We start from the raw sequence: 17,455 nt of genomic DNA, 5'->3' as shown, positions 1-17,455 counted from the left end.
TGTGTGTGGTATCTATATGTACGTTGTATGTAGTATGTATGCATATACAATCATGGACTACATAATGAAGTTCCAGCCAGCAGCAGACTGCATGTACCACACTGGGCCCATAAGATGGCAGTGAAAAAATTTCTTGTTCCCTAGCAACGTCATAGCCATGCTTTTGTCACAGCACAAGGCGTTAGTCACAGCGTTGTGATAGTGCCTTTGCTTTGGTGCCCAAATCACAGCCCAGGTCATGCTGCATTGTCACTGAGAATGGGTCATCACACACCAGCTTTGTGGGTGGGGCTCATGGCTCCTCCTCCTCCTCTGTGCTGTGTCAGGAGCTGCTGAGGCACCTATGGAACACACCCCTTTCCAGGGGAGCTAGTGGCTCTGAGTCCTGGTGGGTCCTGGGATGGACTAGTCTTCATGGATGATCAGTAGCTTGGTCCTGCAGAGAGGACCCGAGAATGAAGGCCAGGACAGCACCAGGTAGCTAAGCAGGAGTCACAGCACACCTAAAGAAAAGCAGTGTGTCCTGTTGTCCAGCGGATTTTCACAAACTAAACATCCAAACCAGATAGGACATTTGGTCAGTTTCTTTGGTGCCCCCTTCTGTATGAGTTCTGTAGTCACAGCTTAGTTTTTCTGTCCTGAAACTCCGTAAGTCACACGACATAGCCAGTACTCTTTTGTCTGTGTTCCTTTCTCCACATTGTCCGTGGGGTTTGCTTGTTCAGTCACGTGTTGTTTTCATTTGTTTATTCTCACTGCTGTGTAATATTCCAGCCTGTGAACATAGCTGCTGTTCTGTGTGGTCGGCTGTCGGCAGGCGTGTGGGTGGCTCCCCTCAGCACGATGGTGAAGGTGCTGCTGTATCCTTGTGTGGTCGTGTGTAGGGACATCTGTACACAATTCTGTTGCAAACACTGGTTTACATGTAGGGATGAGCTCCCATGTCTCAGACCTGCATGATAATGAACACTAGGCAAGGTTGGGGGGACTGATGAAGGGCACCAGAATGAAGTTGGGGGTTGGAGGGTTTTTTGGGGTGATTAGCACCCAGAGGGCAGTGACCAAATCATAGAAACAGCACCAAGTAAAGCATGTTCTGTCTGCGGGGTGAGTCATGTAGGAGGCCCCCAAGGATGCAGCCTATAGTGGTGAACGTAAGAAATGCAGTTGCTGGGGCAGCCTTGGTCTGTGGGGCTTCTCAGGAGGCAAGGCTTGAATGTTTAAAAAGCTCACTCCTGCATGGATGCTTCAGCATGCCTGGCTTTTTGGATCCCACGGCCAGGGAGAAACCATTGTCATCAGGCAGCCAGTGATGGTGAAGGCCCGGACAGTCATACAGAGTGCCTGCTGGGTACTGAGGCATTGAGAAGGGACCACAGGCTTCGGAAGCAGAGATGCAGGCATGTCAGGTCCTGAATGCACACCTCTGTGGAACACCATCTCAGCGAGGGGCTGTGTGCGGGAGGAGGCCTGTAGTCTCCAGTGGTCCCCTGGCCCTCCTGATGCTCCTGCTGGGACACTCTCTTAGGTGACTCACTCCAGCCTCCACCCATTCAGGCCTTAGGTGTCAAGAGGGCCCTGCAGCCCTCTCAGGCTTGGACCTACGGTGGGCCTCTACCCAACTGTTTTCAGTGTCCTGGCCCAGACAGTGATGTCAGCGCCTCACCTTGTCTCTTTCAGAATGGAAACAAAGACAACTCTCTAGACATGCTGGGCACAGATATCTGGGCTGCCAACACCTTTGATTCCTTCAGGTAACTCCCTTCTTTCCCTGTGGTGTCCAGTGCTGGCCAGGGCTTCCTGCCGCATCAGGGCTTACGGGGCAGGTTCAGTAGGGAAGCAGAGAGATAGGCTGTAGGGGAGGAGGTCCACTAACAGAGGCTCGCGGAGAAGAACGAGAGAGCATCCAAGAAAGGAAGAGGCGAAGGGCGGCAGGACTGAAGGGGAGGGAGAGAGCAGGGGAGTGACAGTGAGGCTGGACAGGGAGGCTGGAAGCGTAGAAGGAAGAAGGGGCACAGGGCTATTATGGGAGGCTGAGGTATAGGCCCCCACCCTTTGCACATGACAGTCTACGGAAAAGGGAAAATGGGGCTCTGCAGCTCAGTGGTCGAGTGTCTGCAAGGCACACATGAGGTTGGTTTGCTCCTTAGCAACACACACAAAAGGAGGGCTGACTGGTTCAGACCGTAGAAGGCTCCTGATGGTACTTGGCATTAGACAGGACTCCTCAGGACAAGGGGCATACCCTGGTTGTGGTGCTTATCACTCTTGTCAGGTAGAGGCCTCGGGCCAGTCTTTAGTCATCTCTGCCTCATCCCCTGAGCTGCCCAACTCTGGGCACACTGCAGGCATGTCTGGCCTGGGTATAGACTCTCCAGCATGGCGGGGCTCTTGGGGTGGGAACTGGGGAGCCGGGCCCTGCCTCCCCACCTCTGCTCACCCTCTCCAGAGCATCATTGTGTGTTCTGGTGACAGATTTTTGTCCTCCTCCTCTTTCCAGCCCTTCTTAAATGTAGGCATGAAACAAACTGGGCTGTCGTGGGGACCCCTGCAGAGGGGGCAGCCAGCCCACATGCGTGTCTGGGGAGCATGAATTTTCCCACAGCAGAATTGAAAGGCGAAGGCCTGACACCTTCTGTTCCATTCCAGATGGGTCTAAACAGGCCGCTGCCCTCAGGTGTGGGTGCCCTCCCCTCCCCACCCACCGAGCCTCCTGCCTTACATGTGTCTTCTCCCCCCACCCTCCCCCTTTAGTGGTGCCACCTGGGACCTGCAGCCTGAAAAGCTGGACTTCACCCAGTTCCATCGGAAGGTCCGCCACACACCCAAGCAGTCCCTGCCACACATCGACAGAGATGGGTAAGGACACCACGGAGGGCCTCTCATGGGGAGAGGAAGGAGGTGTGGGGGGCAGGGCTTGTTCCCCTGCACAGGGGAAATGGGGTGAATCCCTGTCCCAGGTGCTCTTCCCGCCCAGCCTGAGGACTGCAGGTTCACTGGCTTTTCTAGAGAATCCCTCTGTCCTCCAGACTAGCCCATCTGCCAGCTCCTGTGTGACACTGAATGTCTCTTGTTAACTAGCTGGCGGGTGTCCCACTGGGGCATCTGGGAGACTTACATGAGCAACAGGAAAGGACCCACCCCGAGGCTCGCACTCAGTAGGTCTGGGGTTCCTTCCCTCCCAGCCCTTAAAACATTATGAGGTGTGCTGTGACTCCTCTGTACACTGAGTTCAAGGCTCTTGGGCTTCCACTGTCTAGATGACTTGGTCGTGCCACGGTGTCAAACAGACACATCCAGTAGGCTGGAGATTTGTGCTTCCCACAAGCTCCCGGGGAGATGCTGACGCTGCCTGCTCGTTCAGGAGCCCCGTTTTGGGAACTGGTCTCAGAGTAGCCTTCGTCCTGGCCTGTCTCACCCTTGTTGGCTCCAGGAACAAGTACTGCCTCGCTTTTAAAAGGTGGTCTCAGGGCCTGGGCTGCCCTCAGGACACTTGTGTGGGACAAACAGCCATTGCTTCATTTCAATTTTTTTTTTTAAAGTCATTTCTATAGAGATAAAATTCATGTGGGATTAAAAAAAAAATCAACCACTTTCAACTATGCCGTTCAGCGGCATTGAGCATGTTTACGATGTTCGGCAATCACCTGTGTTCTTGTCGCCCCAGGACAATGCGGTCGCTCTTAGTCACACCTTCATGTCCAGACCCCACCCCCAGCCCCAGACAACCACCTCTCTGCTTTCTGTTTCTGTGAATTTGTTTTTTCTGAGTGTTGTAGAAATGGAATCATTGGTGTTCCTTTCTCTCTGTTGCCTTCCAGTGTTCCGGGGTTTGTTCACAAGCATCCGTGAAATGGGCCGTTCCTTTCTGTAGCTGAATAATGGTCCACGGCACCAGCTATTCTATGTGTTTGTGCATTCGTCCACTGGCGAATATTTGGGTTCTCTCCTTGGCGCTTTTATGAAAAATTCTGCTCAGGACATTCCATTCCTGTGCACATATCTGTCTAAGTCCCTGCTTGTGGGACTGCTCAGTCACACGGGAACGGTGTGTCACTTTTTCAGGAACTATAAAGTGTTCCCAAAGATGCTGAATATTTTACATTCTCACTAGCAGCATAAAGGAGTTCTGACTTTTCCCATCCTCAACCTCACTTGCTTCCCACTTTGAGGGTCATTTTTATTGTTACGATTTTCTTTGCTTTTCCTCCAATTCCTGCTACCCACTCCTGTCTCCCTGTTACCCTCCCCCTAAAATAACTGACATTATGGGATGTCTTACTGTATGCCAAGGGGCCTCAGGCAGCTGCTCTGCCCTCTCCCACCCATAGAGGCCATTCCTCTTAGTCACACAGGTCGTCTCCCTGTGGGGTGCTGAGCCAGGAACCTGGGAGAGCTGATGGTCTCACCCCATTTTAGAAGCAAGAGAAACGGGATTCAGAAAGGGTTAAGTAAAATACCCACAAAATGAGCTGAAAATGGGGCCCTCTGGAGTACCTAAGGAGTACTTCAGAGATATTTCCTGGGTAGCTCCGGTCCCTCCAGTGTCCCCTGGGAGCGTGTCCTGTGACACCAGTGAGAAAACTAAGCCTCAGGAAATCTAGGTGATAGTGACACCTTGGGCTGAGTGGGGAATGCGCGAGTCAGCTTCCCTCACTGAGATGATGAGCAGCCTTATCACAAGCAGGTTGCTTGGAGGAAGTGACAAGTGGTCACACAGGAGCGATTGTGCTGTGCCTAGCATCCCTGTCCTGTCTAAAGCCAGAGGACCAGGCCACCCCTGTTCACCAGCTGTGGGTTCTACTTCCTTCGCAAGGCTCACCCACTCAGCAGAAGGTGGCTCAACTTTCTAGGGGTGGGCACCCGGCCCTGGACCCATCCCGCCTGCCACTCAGTGTTCGTGGGCAGTGTCCTGTGGCCACCTTGTGGCTAGGATAGGAACCCTGCCCCCTTAGCCTCCCCATGTGAAGAAGGAGGGGCTCCACGTGTCCAGCCACTGCAGCCTCCCTCAGAAACAGGTTGCCAAGGCTTCCCACAGCCCGTGTTTCCATAGAGGGACAGAACTGGAGCGGGCCGTTGCCTTGGCAACCCCACTGGCAGCCGTGACTCAGCTGGTCTGCAGCCACCATCTGCCTGCCACACCTGCAGGTTTACAGGAAGTTTGACCCTGATCAGGCAGGCTAGGGGTCAGAGCTGGCCCCTGTACGCTGCCCGCTGTGGATCTCAGATTGCTAGTGTGAGAAGCAAAGGCCAGACCCATACTTGTTCAATGGAATCAATCTGTCACGGGCTCCAAGCCCAACTCCACCTAGAGAGTTCAGTTCCCAGGCATGTTTTACCCACTTGAGGTCGTGGAGGGTGGGGTCAGCCATTCTAGTGGTGGGGCCAGTCCCCCGGTATCTGCTTCAACATCTATGGCCTGTTCGGGGCGCACAGTGGGTGCTTTCACAGGGCCAGTCCATCACTGACAGGCTGATTGATTAGTCCAAAGATGGCCACATGGCCCAGGCCTTTCTCTGCCTCCCCACTGTGGGCCTGAGCTTTCTTGTCTCACCTTATACCTGTCACCTCCTCACGCCTCCTCTGCTCCATCTCCACCTGCCTAAGCCTGGACTATCCCAGGCACTCCTCCAGCACCCTCTCCCCTCCACACATGCCTTGCTCTCCAGCAAAATGCAGCCCGAACCCCAGCTTTCAGCATAACGGATTTGAACCCCCAGCCTGGCATTGACATGCCTGATGAAGAAGAGAAGGTCTAATAGAGACCAAATTCTGATTCCTGTTTTCTTTCACCCAAGTCTTTGCTAGTGTGGCCTGCCAGGTTTCTTTCTGTCTGGGTCCCCGGGCTTTTCAGGCCAGTTTTGGGACACTTGTGTCATGCTGCCCCCTAGTGGAGGTCAAGCTCACAGTCCTAGGAGGTGAGTTTCCAATTGACTCATACCAAGAGCCCTAAGGTGCCTGTCTGGAACCACATCTGGATTGTTTCCCTTGACAGGAAACCAGACGCGATGGTAGGCAAATATTTAAACAAACGAAAAAAATGCCTCTGGAATTCGAGTTGCATTAACCCTGAAGCTGGAGGTGTTACCCACCGGGAGACTCAGAAATGAGAAACGTGCCCAAGGCTGGGCCAGCCTCTGAATCTAGGCTCTGAATTGTTCTCCTCCCTACCTGCCCAGCAACAGCACAGTCATAGTGGAAGTGGCTGTGGCAATGGACACACTTATGTTGTTATCATTTTAATCCACTAACCAGGCTATGATGTTAGGCACTGTTATCATCCCCATTTTCCAAATGAAGAGACAGAGGTATGAGCAAGTTAAGTGATTTACACTGAGTCCCGCAGGGCGGGATGCAGCTGGAGTCCAGACTCTTGCAGTCTAGCGCTAGAAGCTGCACCTTTACGTGTGCAAAAAGTTAGAGCTTTGGGGAGTGCGGCGGGCCAGCATCTCCAGCCTGTAGGCTCACCCATCCACAGGGGCTCTGAATACAGAAGACACAGTATAACCCAGTGGCTGGAAACAAAGGGAAAGAAGCTATGCTGGGGTTTCTGCCAACCCCTGCCTGCCTGTGTGACCCTGAGATAGTTACTTGGTCTCTCCATTCACTGATTTTTCCTTTGGTGCAATGGCCAAAAGAACTGGCATTTTCAGGAATTCTGCGGATGTGGGGATATTCATTGGTGGGGAGCTTAGCCGCTATGCCTAGAAGGGAGGTTCATCTCTCACCTCTCTTCAAATGCATGTTGCATGAGGGCTAGAGGAATCCACCTCTGGGCCCTTTCCTTGGGTGGGACTCTTGAGGGATAGCAGAGCCATGACCGACCCTCTCCTGACAGACCCTCCTCTCCTGCAGCCAGGCAAGGATAAGGGTGTGGGTAAACTGTACTTCCAACACCTTTCTGTCTTTTGTGGTCTAGGTGTGGCAAAGGGAAGCTGGAAGATGGAGATGGCATCAACCTGAATGACATTGAGAAGGTCCTCCCAACCTGGCAGGTAGGTCCTCAGTCTGGCTGCCTGGGCACTCCTGTTGGGCCCTCGCTCCAGCCAACGGTGCTCTGCCTGGGCCATAGGAGCAGGTAGGTAGAATGGGGACCCACCTGGGACCAGCTGTCCCACGGACAGTGTTTGTGGCAGCCCACCTTGGCGACACCGTAAGGGCGGGCTCTGTCCCTTGAATGAAGGGGACTCGCGCTGGCCACTGCCCCAGCTTGGAAGTTGGTTCCTCGGCCTGACAGCACAGTGAGTGAGCATCCTTCAGCGCCCTCACATGGGTGGCAATCTGCAGAGTGTCCAATGTGGCTTCTGACAAAGGAACTTCTCCTGCCAGCCCCTGGTGCCTGCTGTACTGGCTGATTTTGCCCTGGGTGTGGTTCCTTTACCAGAACGGGTCCGAGCTCAAGACAAAGAGCTGAGCGGACTCAGGTCTCGAGACGCCGTCCGTGTATGTACACACAAGAGTAGACTTTAAAAACTTGTTGCTATCTCTGTCCCTCAGTTGCTGTCGACTTCACTCTTTGAGACTGTCCCGTGTGCTTTCTGTTACTGGGATAAACGTCCTGACCAAAAGCAGCATGGGAAGGAAAGGGTTTATTTCAGCTTGCAGCTTACCATCCACTATGAAGGCAGTTGGAGCAGGAACCCAAAAGCATGAACTGATGCAGAGGCCATGGAGGGGTGCTGCTTACTGGCTTGCTCCCCGTGGCTTACTCACACCAGCCTGGGGATGGCCCCACCCACAATGGTCTGGGCCCTCCCACATCAATTGTCAATCAAGAAAATGCCCCCCCAGACTTGCCCACAGGTCAGTCTGATGGAGGATTTTCCTCAGATGACCTAAGCTTTTGTCAGGTTTGTTAAAAAAAAAAAAAAAGGAAAAAAAAACTAATCAGCACATAGACCAACCTGGAGCTCGGCAATGCAGTTAAACTGGCTGGCCCCAGGGTCGTCCTGCCTCCCCGGCCTGGTCCTTACAGGCACGCAACATCACAGCCAGCTTTAACACAGGTCCTGGAGATTGAACACTGGTCCCATGCTTGTACAGCAAGCACCTTACTAACCAGCCATGTCCCCGGTCCCCGTATTTGGAAACTTTTCAGTGTGTATCCTCATCCCCCACCATGCTTCCAACTGTCTGTAGGCCCTACCTCTCATTCCCCATGGCTTGCCAAAAATCTGCCCATTTTTTTAAAGGTCTCTTCCCCCTCTCTTTCTTTATTTGGGGGTAACTTCTGCTGTTATATCTTCGAGCTCACTCATCTTTTCCGAGTGTCTAAATGACTGTTCATCTCTTCTGATGTGGTTTTCATTTTCCAGAACTTACCATGGTTCTGTCTTGTACCTTCTGTTTCTCGTGTGTTTTAGCATGAGACTTAACGATGCTTGATGACCTTCCCCAGGAATCCTGTTGCTTAAAACCATTACCGTCTGTTTCTATTGTTTGTTTATTTTGGTGGAGTCTATGTAGCCCGGGTTGACTTTAAACTTACAGTGATCCTTCTGCCTTAGCCTTCCGAGTCCTAGATTACAGGTGTGTGCCACCACGCTGGGCTTAGAGGTCAGAGTTCACAGCACATCAGAGTCAAAGCAAGTAGGGAGTGGCCGGTGACGTGGCAGCGTGGGTGAGCAAGCTGGCTGCACGAGCCGGACGACCCGAGTTCAATCCCTGGAACCCGCACAAAGGTGAAAGGAGAGAGCCAACTCCACGGCGTTGTCCTCTTACCTGCATACCCGGGCTGCTGCCTGTGCGCGCGCGCGCGCACACACACACACACACACACACACACACACACACACACACACCCGAGAGAGAGAGAGAGAGAGAGAGAGAGAGAGAGAGAGAGAGAGAGAGAGAGAGATCCTTAATAGACAACTACAGAAAGCAAGTAAGGGGGAGGGTGTCTAGTTGAGAACAGAAGTGTCAGCCTTCACTGCCTCTTCTCAGGAGGACAGCACTGCTCTCCCATACGCTATGTGCTGGTTACACAAACGGACCCTGCTGCATCATGGGAAGGCCTTCTCAGCTGCAGGATCATACAGAGAAATCCATAGTTCTAAACCACGACAGGGAATTCCCAATGTACAGCAGTGGTCAGAAACCTCCGATTGGCCACTGTATGGGGGCTTTGCATCCTCGAGAGGATGATGTTGACACAGCTCTCTAGCACAAGAATTCCAGGCCCCAGAGAAGTGGGTGTTCAGGGGATGGCAGTTCTGAGAGCTCTTAAGCATCCCTTAAAGCACTGCACAGCTCGCGGTGCCCACACCTGTCTGTTGGGGCTCCCGGATGTAGGCTGCCCCGGCCATGACATTGGCGTGTACGAGGCTTCCCAGTATGGGCTCACATAACGCAGTGCTGGATGTTCGGGACTCCTTGCCTCAAACACTGAGTGCTAGTGGCTGGAGAGGGTGTACGGTGACCATGAAACACTCTTGCTTCCAAATTTACCTAGAAAGCACCGTGTGTCCAAGTAAAGACCATAAAGACCACCATATAAGAAAACTCTCCCTAGCTCAGGGTCCCTGGGCATAGGCAGAGATAAATGAACCCCCAGACAGAAATCCATTCGCTCCCTCCCCTCCCACTGAAGCAAGAGCTGGATAAAGGGGGTTAGCCTGAGCGCATTTCCTACCTGCCCTCTACTCTCTTCTCAAGGGAAGAGAGACACTAAGACCCCGCTAGCTCTGCGCCCCACCCCCAGCAGCCCCTCTTCCCACAGAAGCTCAAGCTGCCGTCTCCAGTCTCTTGATCCAGCTCCCCTGCCCGGCCCCTGTCCTGGGCTCAGTCTACCCTACCTGCAGTGTAGCTGGGCCCTGTCCCATCTGCCCTGACCCTTCATTCCTCTTTGCTTTCCCTCTGCCTGGCATCCAGCTCATGCTTTCTCTCCCTTCTGGTGCCCTTGTTCTAGGGAGGTCACCTCCCCTATGGCACCCTCTCCGATACACAGGGCAGGTCCGTCCTCTCGGTCCCCCAGACCTCCTCTCACCCCTGCGTGATGGGTCCTGTCCCAGTGTCCCCGCTCATTTACTTGTCAGTTTACTTCCCTAGACCAGGACAGTGGAAGACTGTGGCCGTATGTCCTTCCTAACCCAACTCCAGGCCATATGCACCTTCATAATACAGCCCCAATCCTTCTTGAGAGGACACTGTGGAAGAATGGCTTTCTAGAGACCTGACTGTGACCATCTGGAGGATGCAAATCATGGGAGTTCTATTGTTCTGACACTGAGGCTGTTCCCTTCACTCCCACACCCACACTCTGCCCCCAGCTAAGAGTGTCCCCCAGCAATCTTGTTGATGCTTTAGTACCGGCCTAGCTGTGCTCTGTGGGGTGTGGTGTCTGGGATATGGCTTGAAGGTTTTCCCATCGTCTCTTGTGTTAGGATTTTGTAGGCCACAACACAATAGTAAACCTTCAAATCTCAGCGGCTTCACACACTCTCCTGGTACTGCGCTAGGGTCGGAGAATCCAAATGTCCCCAGCTTGCTTCCTTGGGGATTCAAGGCTCTAGTTGGATTCTGTGTGTAGTCCTGCCACCCCCATGGCATCTAGGTAGCCCTGGCAGAAATAAAGAGTGAAGGATTCATACCCTGGGTCTTAAATGTTTGATCCTAGAAGTATCACTTCCAGTCACACCCCACTGGACAGTTAGTCACGTGACTATGCTCAACTGTAGCACAGTGGCGAGGGAGGGAGCAGGCAGCTGCTCAGGGGGCAGCAGATGCCCCTGCCAACCTTCCTCTTTCCTCCTTCACTCGACTAACAGTCACAGGCAGGTGCTTTGCTCCAGCCTTTTAGAGAGAATGGCATTTGTTCCTCAGGAAGGGCACAATCCCTTCAAGGAAATGACAGGAGTAACAGACTGAGTGCCGCATCATTAGAGCTGTAACTGCCAAGCAGATGCTGGCACCTTGCCCATGTCCAAGTCCCTTGGGGCAAAGTCTGTGTCCTCTCCCTACAGACACCACCTTCCTTCCCATGTTGCTGCAGTTTCCAAAGCCTTGGGGCTCCAGACAGAGAACCCCAGTGGCTCCAGGCTTAATGCTTGTAGTAGTTCTCCTGGGAGCACTGGGGGTGGGGTGGGGTGCCTCAGTTGATCAGCCGTGACACTGGTCCCTGGCCCAGCTCCTGTAGCCAAAGCCCAGGACCCTACCCTTGGCAATTCTACCTGGGTATATTTTCACAGTGAACAGTGAATCCTAGGGGGATCCCTTTCAGTGCAAACCATGGGGATTCCTATTGCTGGGGATACTGGGGTCTTTGGGCCAGGCCTAGGCCCTTGGAGATATGCATGGTCTTGGGGTAGCGGGTAGGCAGGTGTCCATGTCCAGAAATCACCTCAGCTGCAAGAGTGGCTCCCCACCCACAACTTGCATTTAGTAAGGGCCAATGTCGGTGAGGTTTGGCTTTGTTCCCCTCCCCCCTTTCATATATGTATGTGCAGGTCCTGCGGAGGTCAGAGGACAATCTCAGGTATCATTCCTCAGGCATTCCTTCTGCCTCCTTTGAGACAGAGTCTCTTGTAGGCCTGGTGCTCACATGTTAGACTAGACTGGCCTGGCCAGCAAGGCCCAGGAATCCTCCTGTCTCTGCCTCCTCAACCCCAGGACTGCAAGTGTATGCATTTCACATGGCTTCTGGGGATCGAACTCCTGCCTGTGAGGCAAGCATTTCACCACTGAGCCATCCATCTCTCCGACCCCCACTGATGATGGAAGAGTCGCCAAGGCCCCTCTTTCTGTGGTAGCAGTAGGAGAGGAAGAGCGGGTGAAAGACCACCACGGGCTTTACAGCACCAGCGAGCGCTTGCTGCTGTGTGGGGGCTGAGTCTAGCAGTGTTCTCTAGGAGCCCTGGTCAAGTGAGGCCACAGGAGACACTGTCGGGTTCAGTCATTGTGGGTGGTGAAACCATAGTGCAGGGCAGAGCCTGGGACCCACACAGCTGGGCTTACATTGGGGTCCTGGGGGACTTCAGTGTATCATCCATCATGGCACTGCATTATGAACTCCGTAGGAGTGAACAGCATGGTCTGCCTGCTGTGTTGCGGTATACAGTGGACGTTCCGTTTCCATCCTTAGGGATGATTGTATGTTGCCACTAGAGGGTGTCAATGCACCACTCTGTCAACTGTCTGGCAGCGTGAGAGACCCTGGTCCCCCCGGAGTCAGTGGTGTCTTTACAGTCACTCCTTATGAAGACCTGGTGAGCAGATTGTCCCCAAACAGCCCTATTCAGAGTCCAGAGGAGGGTAAGAAAGTAAAGGACACACCACTCAGATCCAGACGTCCTCTGCTACGCTAAGTTCTCCAGGAACCTTCAGAACATACGGCTGCTACCCCCAGGAGGGCAGCTACATGGACAAGAAGGAGACTGTTTTTCCAGGGTGCCTAAGCATGCTGGGGATGCAATACTGATGTGAGTTTGGGGAGTTGGAAAGTGCTGACTTCTGCCCTTGGAAGGACAAAATCTGGTAGTCCACTCAAGGGGACACAGTTCCAGGAATCCATAATCTGCGCCACCCAACTTGACCAAGTTCAAATTTAGGTAAAGGAACGAGGTCTGCTCCTCTTGCACACCTCTAGCCTTACCTCTGTCCCATCCTTGAAGGGAGCCCCAGCCTTGGGCTTTTTCACCCCCAGGTATGGTGCCTTGGGGAGCTACTTCCCTTCCTTGCTGGGAGTCTCTGCCCATCCCACCTCAAGCCTGCTTAGCAACTCTCATGAAGAGACACCACCCAGACATGCTGCCGGTCTGCTCGCTAGGGAGCCCCAGGGTCTCCTTGGATTTCCTCACGTTCCCTGGGCACAGACAGGAGCCTCACAATCTTAATGGAATGCTTTTGTGTCTTCTGCAAACCCCCAATAGAAAGACATCGTTAGCTGGTACATCTGATGTCTTGCCCAAGTTTTTCCTATCCAAATATTGTTTGTATGCATTTGGTTTTTTGTTTGTTTTGTTTTGTTGTGTTTTGGGGGGGAGTTGTTTTGTTTTTTGAGACAAGTCTCACTCTATAGACCAAACTAACTTCAAACTTGCATCATTTTTACCTTCTTCTGCCTCCGGAGTGCTGTCATGTGCCGCCATGCCGGCCAGGGACGTGTTTTGATCCGTTTCCTTGGATTCTTCATCAGGCAAATGATACGCCGTCTGTGATTTATTTGGCAATAGGAATGGCAGTATGCCTTACTTTTTTGTTTTGTGCTTCTGTTAAGAAATTTGTAAACTAAATTTGTAAACTATGCCTGTCAACGATTAGTGTTGTCTCTGACCTCGAGTGACGGAGCTGGCTTGGGAGAAGTGGGCCCGGCATGCCAGGAAAGTGCTGCATTACTAAGTCAAGTGGAATGTCTTGCCTCATGAATGTGTCCTCCCTATGGAGGACCCCCAAAGGCCCAAGGGACATGAAGTAGCCTTTTGACCTCAGGAGACTGTGTCTAAAGCATTTCTTCATACAAAGCCTGGAGAGGTCAGGAGACACAGAGGGCAGAGTAACTAGGGTTAAGGGTAAGCACTTAGATTCTTCCCTACCAGGCATCAGATAAAGACTGGAAGAGAATTATACATTTACCACACCCCCTAGGAACCTGAGGGACCATCAGCCTCCCGTGAAATGATAACCAAGAATTCCCCTGACTCATCTGTACTTGGCAGAGTAGAAAAAAAAAAAAAAAAAAAAATGGTGTTGAGGCGAGAGCTGCCTCCTTCCTCCAGCAGGTGGCGCTATTGCTGTATGATAAGAGGATAGTGGATTGGCATTGCGGCTGGAGTGGCTGTAGCCAAGTCTCCAACCCTCCAGATGGGAAAAAGTGACTATCATCCCCTAGGGCTGTGTTGTCTCTCTTGCCAAGTCTTCTGGAAACTTCTGGGATCTGTGAACTCATAGGCATAGGATTAGTAAAACATCCCAAAATGTCCAGGCACAAAAGTCATGTGAACACCAAGCTCCATTTACCCCAAGCCCTGCCCTCAGCCCTTAAGTGCTGCTTCCACTCCCCTCACAGTCCTGTGGGAGGAGTCCTCTGACTTCTTTCATTCAGTGCACAAATACCAACTGGACAACTTTGATGGGCTGGGTTAAAATGCAGGGCTGGCACAAATAATATAAAATACCTAGGGGTAACTCTAAGCAAGTGAAAGACCTGTATGACAAGAACTTTAAGTCTCTGAAGAAAGAAGTCAAAGAAGATATCAGAAAATGGAAAGATCTCCCATGCTCATGGATAGGTAGGATTAACATAGTAAAAATGGCAATCTTAACAAAAGCAATCTACAGATTCAATGCAATCCCCATCAAAATCCCAACACAATTCTTCACAGACCTGGAAAGAACAATACTCAACTTCATATGGAAAAACAAAAAACCTAGGATAGCTAGAACAATCCTGTACAACCTCTGGAGGCATCACCATTCCTGGCCTCAACCTCTACTATAGAGCTATAGTAATAAAAACAGCTTGGTATTGACATAAAAACCGACATGTAGACCAATGGAATAGAATTGAAGACCCTGACATTAATCCACACTCCTATGAACACCTGATTTTTGACAAAGAAGCCAAAACTGTACAATGGAAAAAAGAAAGCATCTTCAACAAATGGTGCTGGCATAACTGGATGTCAATATGTAAAAGATTACAAATAGATTCATATCTGTCATCATGCACAAAACTTGAGTCCAAGTCAATAACCTCAACATAAATCTAGTTACACTGAACTTGATAGAAGAGAAAGTAGGAAGTAGCCTTGAATGCATTGGCACAGGAGACCACTTCCTAACTATAACACCAGCAGCATAGACACCGAGAGCAACAGTTAATAAATGGGACCTCCTGAAACTGAGAAGCTTTTGTAGGGCAAAGGACACAGTCAATAAGACAAAAAGATAGCCTACAGAATGGGAAAAGATCTTCACTAACCCTATATCTGACAGAGGGATGATCTACAAAATATATAAAGAATTCAAGAAACTAGACATCAAAATACTGAACAATCCAATTTTAAAAATGGACTATAGAGCTAAACAAAGAATTCTCAACAGAAGAATCTCAAATAGCCGAAAGACATTTAAGGAATTGCTCAACATCCTTAGTCATCAGAGAAATGCAAATCAAAATGACTCTGAGATACCATCTTACTCCTGTCAGAATGGCTAAGATCAGAAACACTGAAGACAGCTTATGTTGGAGAGGATGCAGAGCAAGGGGAACACTCCTCCACTGTTGGTGGGAGTACAAACTTGTACTGCCACTTTGGAAATCAGTATAGTGGTTTATCAGAAAATTGGGAATCAGACTTCCTCAAGACCCAGCCATACCACTCTTGGGAATACGCCCAAGGAATGCTCAATCATACCATAGGGACACATGCTCGACTATGTTCATAGCAGCATTATTCATAATAGCCAGAACCTGGAAACAACCTAGATGTCCCTCAACTGAAGAATGGATAAAGAAAATGTAGTACATATACACAATGGAGTATTACTCAGCAGTAAAAAAAAAAAAAAAAAACAATGACATCATGAAATTTGCAGGCAAATAAATGAAACTAGAAAATACCATCATGAGTGAGGTAACCCAGACTCAGACAAACATGGTATGTACTCACTCACAAGTGGATACTAGATGTAAAGCAAAGGATAACCAGACTACAACCCATAGATCCAGAGAAGCTCGCTGCCAAGGAAGATCCTAAGAGGGACACATGGATCACCCTGAAAAGGGGAAATAGATGAGATCTCCATGAGTAAACTGGGGGTGAGGAGGGCAATGGAGGGTAGGAGACGGGGGATGAGAACATAAGGAAACAGGGTGGTTGAGGTGGAACAGAGATGGAGTGGGAGAGCAATGAAAGAGATGCCATGATAGAGGGAAACATCATGGGGATAGGGAGAAACAGGGTTCTAGGGAAGTTCCCAGGAATCCACAAGTATGACCCCAGATTAGACTAGTAGCAATAGTGGAGAGGGTGCCTGAACTAGCTTACCCCAGGAATATCAGATCAGTGAACACCCTGACTGTCATCACAGAGCCTTCATGCAGTAACTGATGGAAGCAGATGCAGAGATCCACAGCCAAGTACCAGGCTGAGCACCAGGAGTCCAGTTGAAGAGAGAGAGATGGATTCTATGAGCAAGGGGGGTCAAGATCATGATGGAGAAATCTATAGAGACAACCAAACCAAACTAGTGGGTATTCATGAACTTTAGACCGACAGCTGTGGAGCCTCCATGGGACTGGACTAGGCCCTCTGCATAAGCAAGATAGTTGTGTAGCTTGATCTGCTTAAGGGACCCCCTGGCAGTAGGATCAGGATCTATCTCTGGTGCATGAGCTGGCTTTTTGGAGCCCATTCCCTATGGTGAGACTCCTTGCACAGCCTTGATACAGGGGGAGGGGCTTGGACTTACCTCAACTGAATGTACCAGGCTCTGCTGACTCCCCATGGGAGGCCATACCTTGTTGGAGGAGGGAATAAGGGGGGGAGGGACACTGGAGGGGTGAGAGGAGGGAAGAGAAGGGCATTTGTAGTTGGTATGTAAAATGAATAAAAAAATTCCTTAGTTAAAAAAATTAAAAGATTAAAAAAATGCAGGGCTGGATACCTTCACTGTGGATGGTGCACATCATTCTCTAGTATCCCCTCAATGAGGCACCACCAATGAGTGTGATACAATGACTCATGCTTGCTAACATGTACCCAGTTGCTTCCATGAAGATACTTGCTTCTTTACTTTTTTTCATACAGTATATTTTGATCCTATTCTTTCCCTTCCTCCAACTCCCTCTAGATCCTCCCCATCCCCCTCCCTACTCAACTTTGTGTTCTTTTTCTCTCAAGAAAAAAAAGAAAGAAAAAATGCAAAACAAAAAAGTTCACAAAAACAATATGGAGTCTGTTTTGTGTTGGCCAACTACTCCTGAGCATGTGGGCGGCCCTGGAGTGTGGTTGACGGGCCCAGTGACACTCCATTGGAGAAAACTGATTTTCCTCTCTCAGCAGATATCAACTATGCAAAGCTTCTTGCTTAAGGGTGGGGCTTGGTGTCCACTCCCCCTTTCCCGTGCTGGGATTTTTGTCTAGTTTGAACCTGTGTGGTCCTTGTGATGCTGTCACAGTCTGTGACTTCATATGTCCATCAGTTCTGTTGTGTCTAGAAGATGCTGTTTCCTTCATCCATCCCCTCTGGCCACCTCCTCTTCTACCTGGATCCCCAAGCCTTGATGGGAGGGGTCTGATGAAGACATCTCATTTACTTCTTAATGAATTTGTTTTGCAGCTGTCTTCTGGTCAGGTGTCCCCTTCTCTGTAAGGCCTTTTGAATGCTTTCTGCTATCCCTGTGGCCCTCACCCTCTCGCTTTATTCTTCCTCTTGGTACCCATCACATGCATGCTACGTGATGATTGTATGCTTCTGTTCTCCCACTAGTTAGCTGCACATGGACACATCCGGG

At 50.8% G+C, this 17,455-nt stretch overlaps 1 protein-coding gene across 5 annotated transcripts in view; it reads left to right on the top strand.

Annotated features, from left to right (window-relative positions):
- The window catches only part of Ctif (cap binding complex dependent translation initiation factor), a 271,640-nt gene that overhangs the window by 85,879 nt on the left and 168,306 nt on the right, over positions 1 to 17,455 (top strand). For all 5 annotated transcript variants that reach the window (XM_052742568.1, XM_052742565.1, XM_052742564.1 and 2 more), the window contains exons 4-6: positions 1,681 to 1,754; positions 2,755 to 2,859; positions 6,920 to 6,995. In XM_052742568.1, coding sequence (XP_052598528.1) covers positions 1,681 to 1,754; positions 2,755 to 2,859; positions 6,920 to 6,995 — 255 coding nt within the window. The remainder of the gene's footprint in view (positions 1 to 1,680; positions 1,755 to 2,754; positions 2,860 to 6,919; positions 6,996 to 17,455) is intronic.

The sequence above is a fragment of the Peromyscus californicus genome, unplaced genomic scaffold (assembly GCF_007827085.1).
Source record: "Peromyscus californicus insignis strain IS unplaced genomic scaffold, ASM782708v3 Scaffold_17__1_contigs__length_78620276, whole genome shotgun sequence".
Lineage (NCBI taxonomy): Eukaryota > Metazoa > Chordata > Mammalia > Rodentia > Cricetidae > Peromyscus > Peromyscus californicus.
Note: the sequence above shows the minus strand (reverse complement) of the source record. Positions and strands in the feature narration are given on the sequence as shown.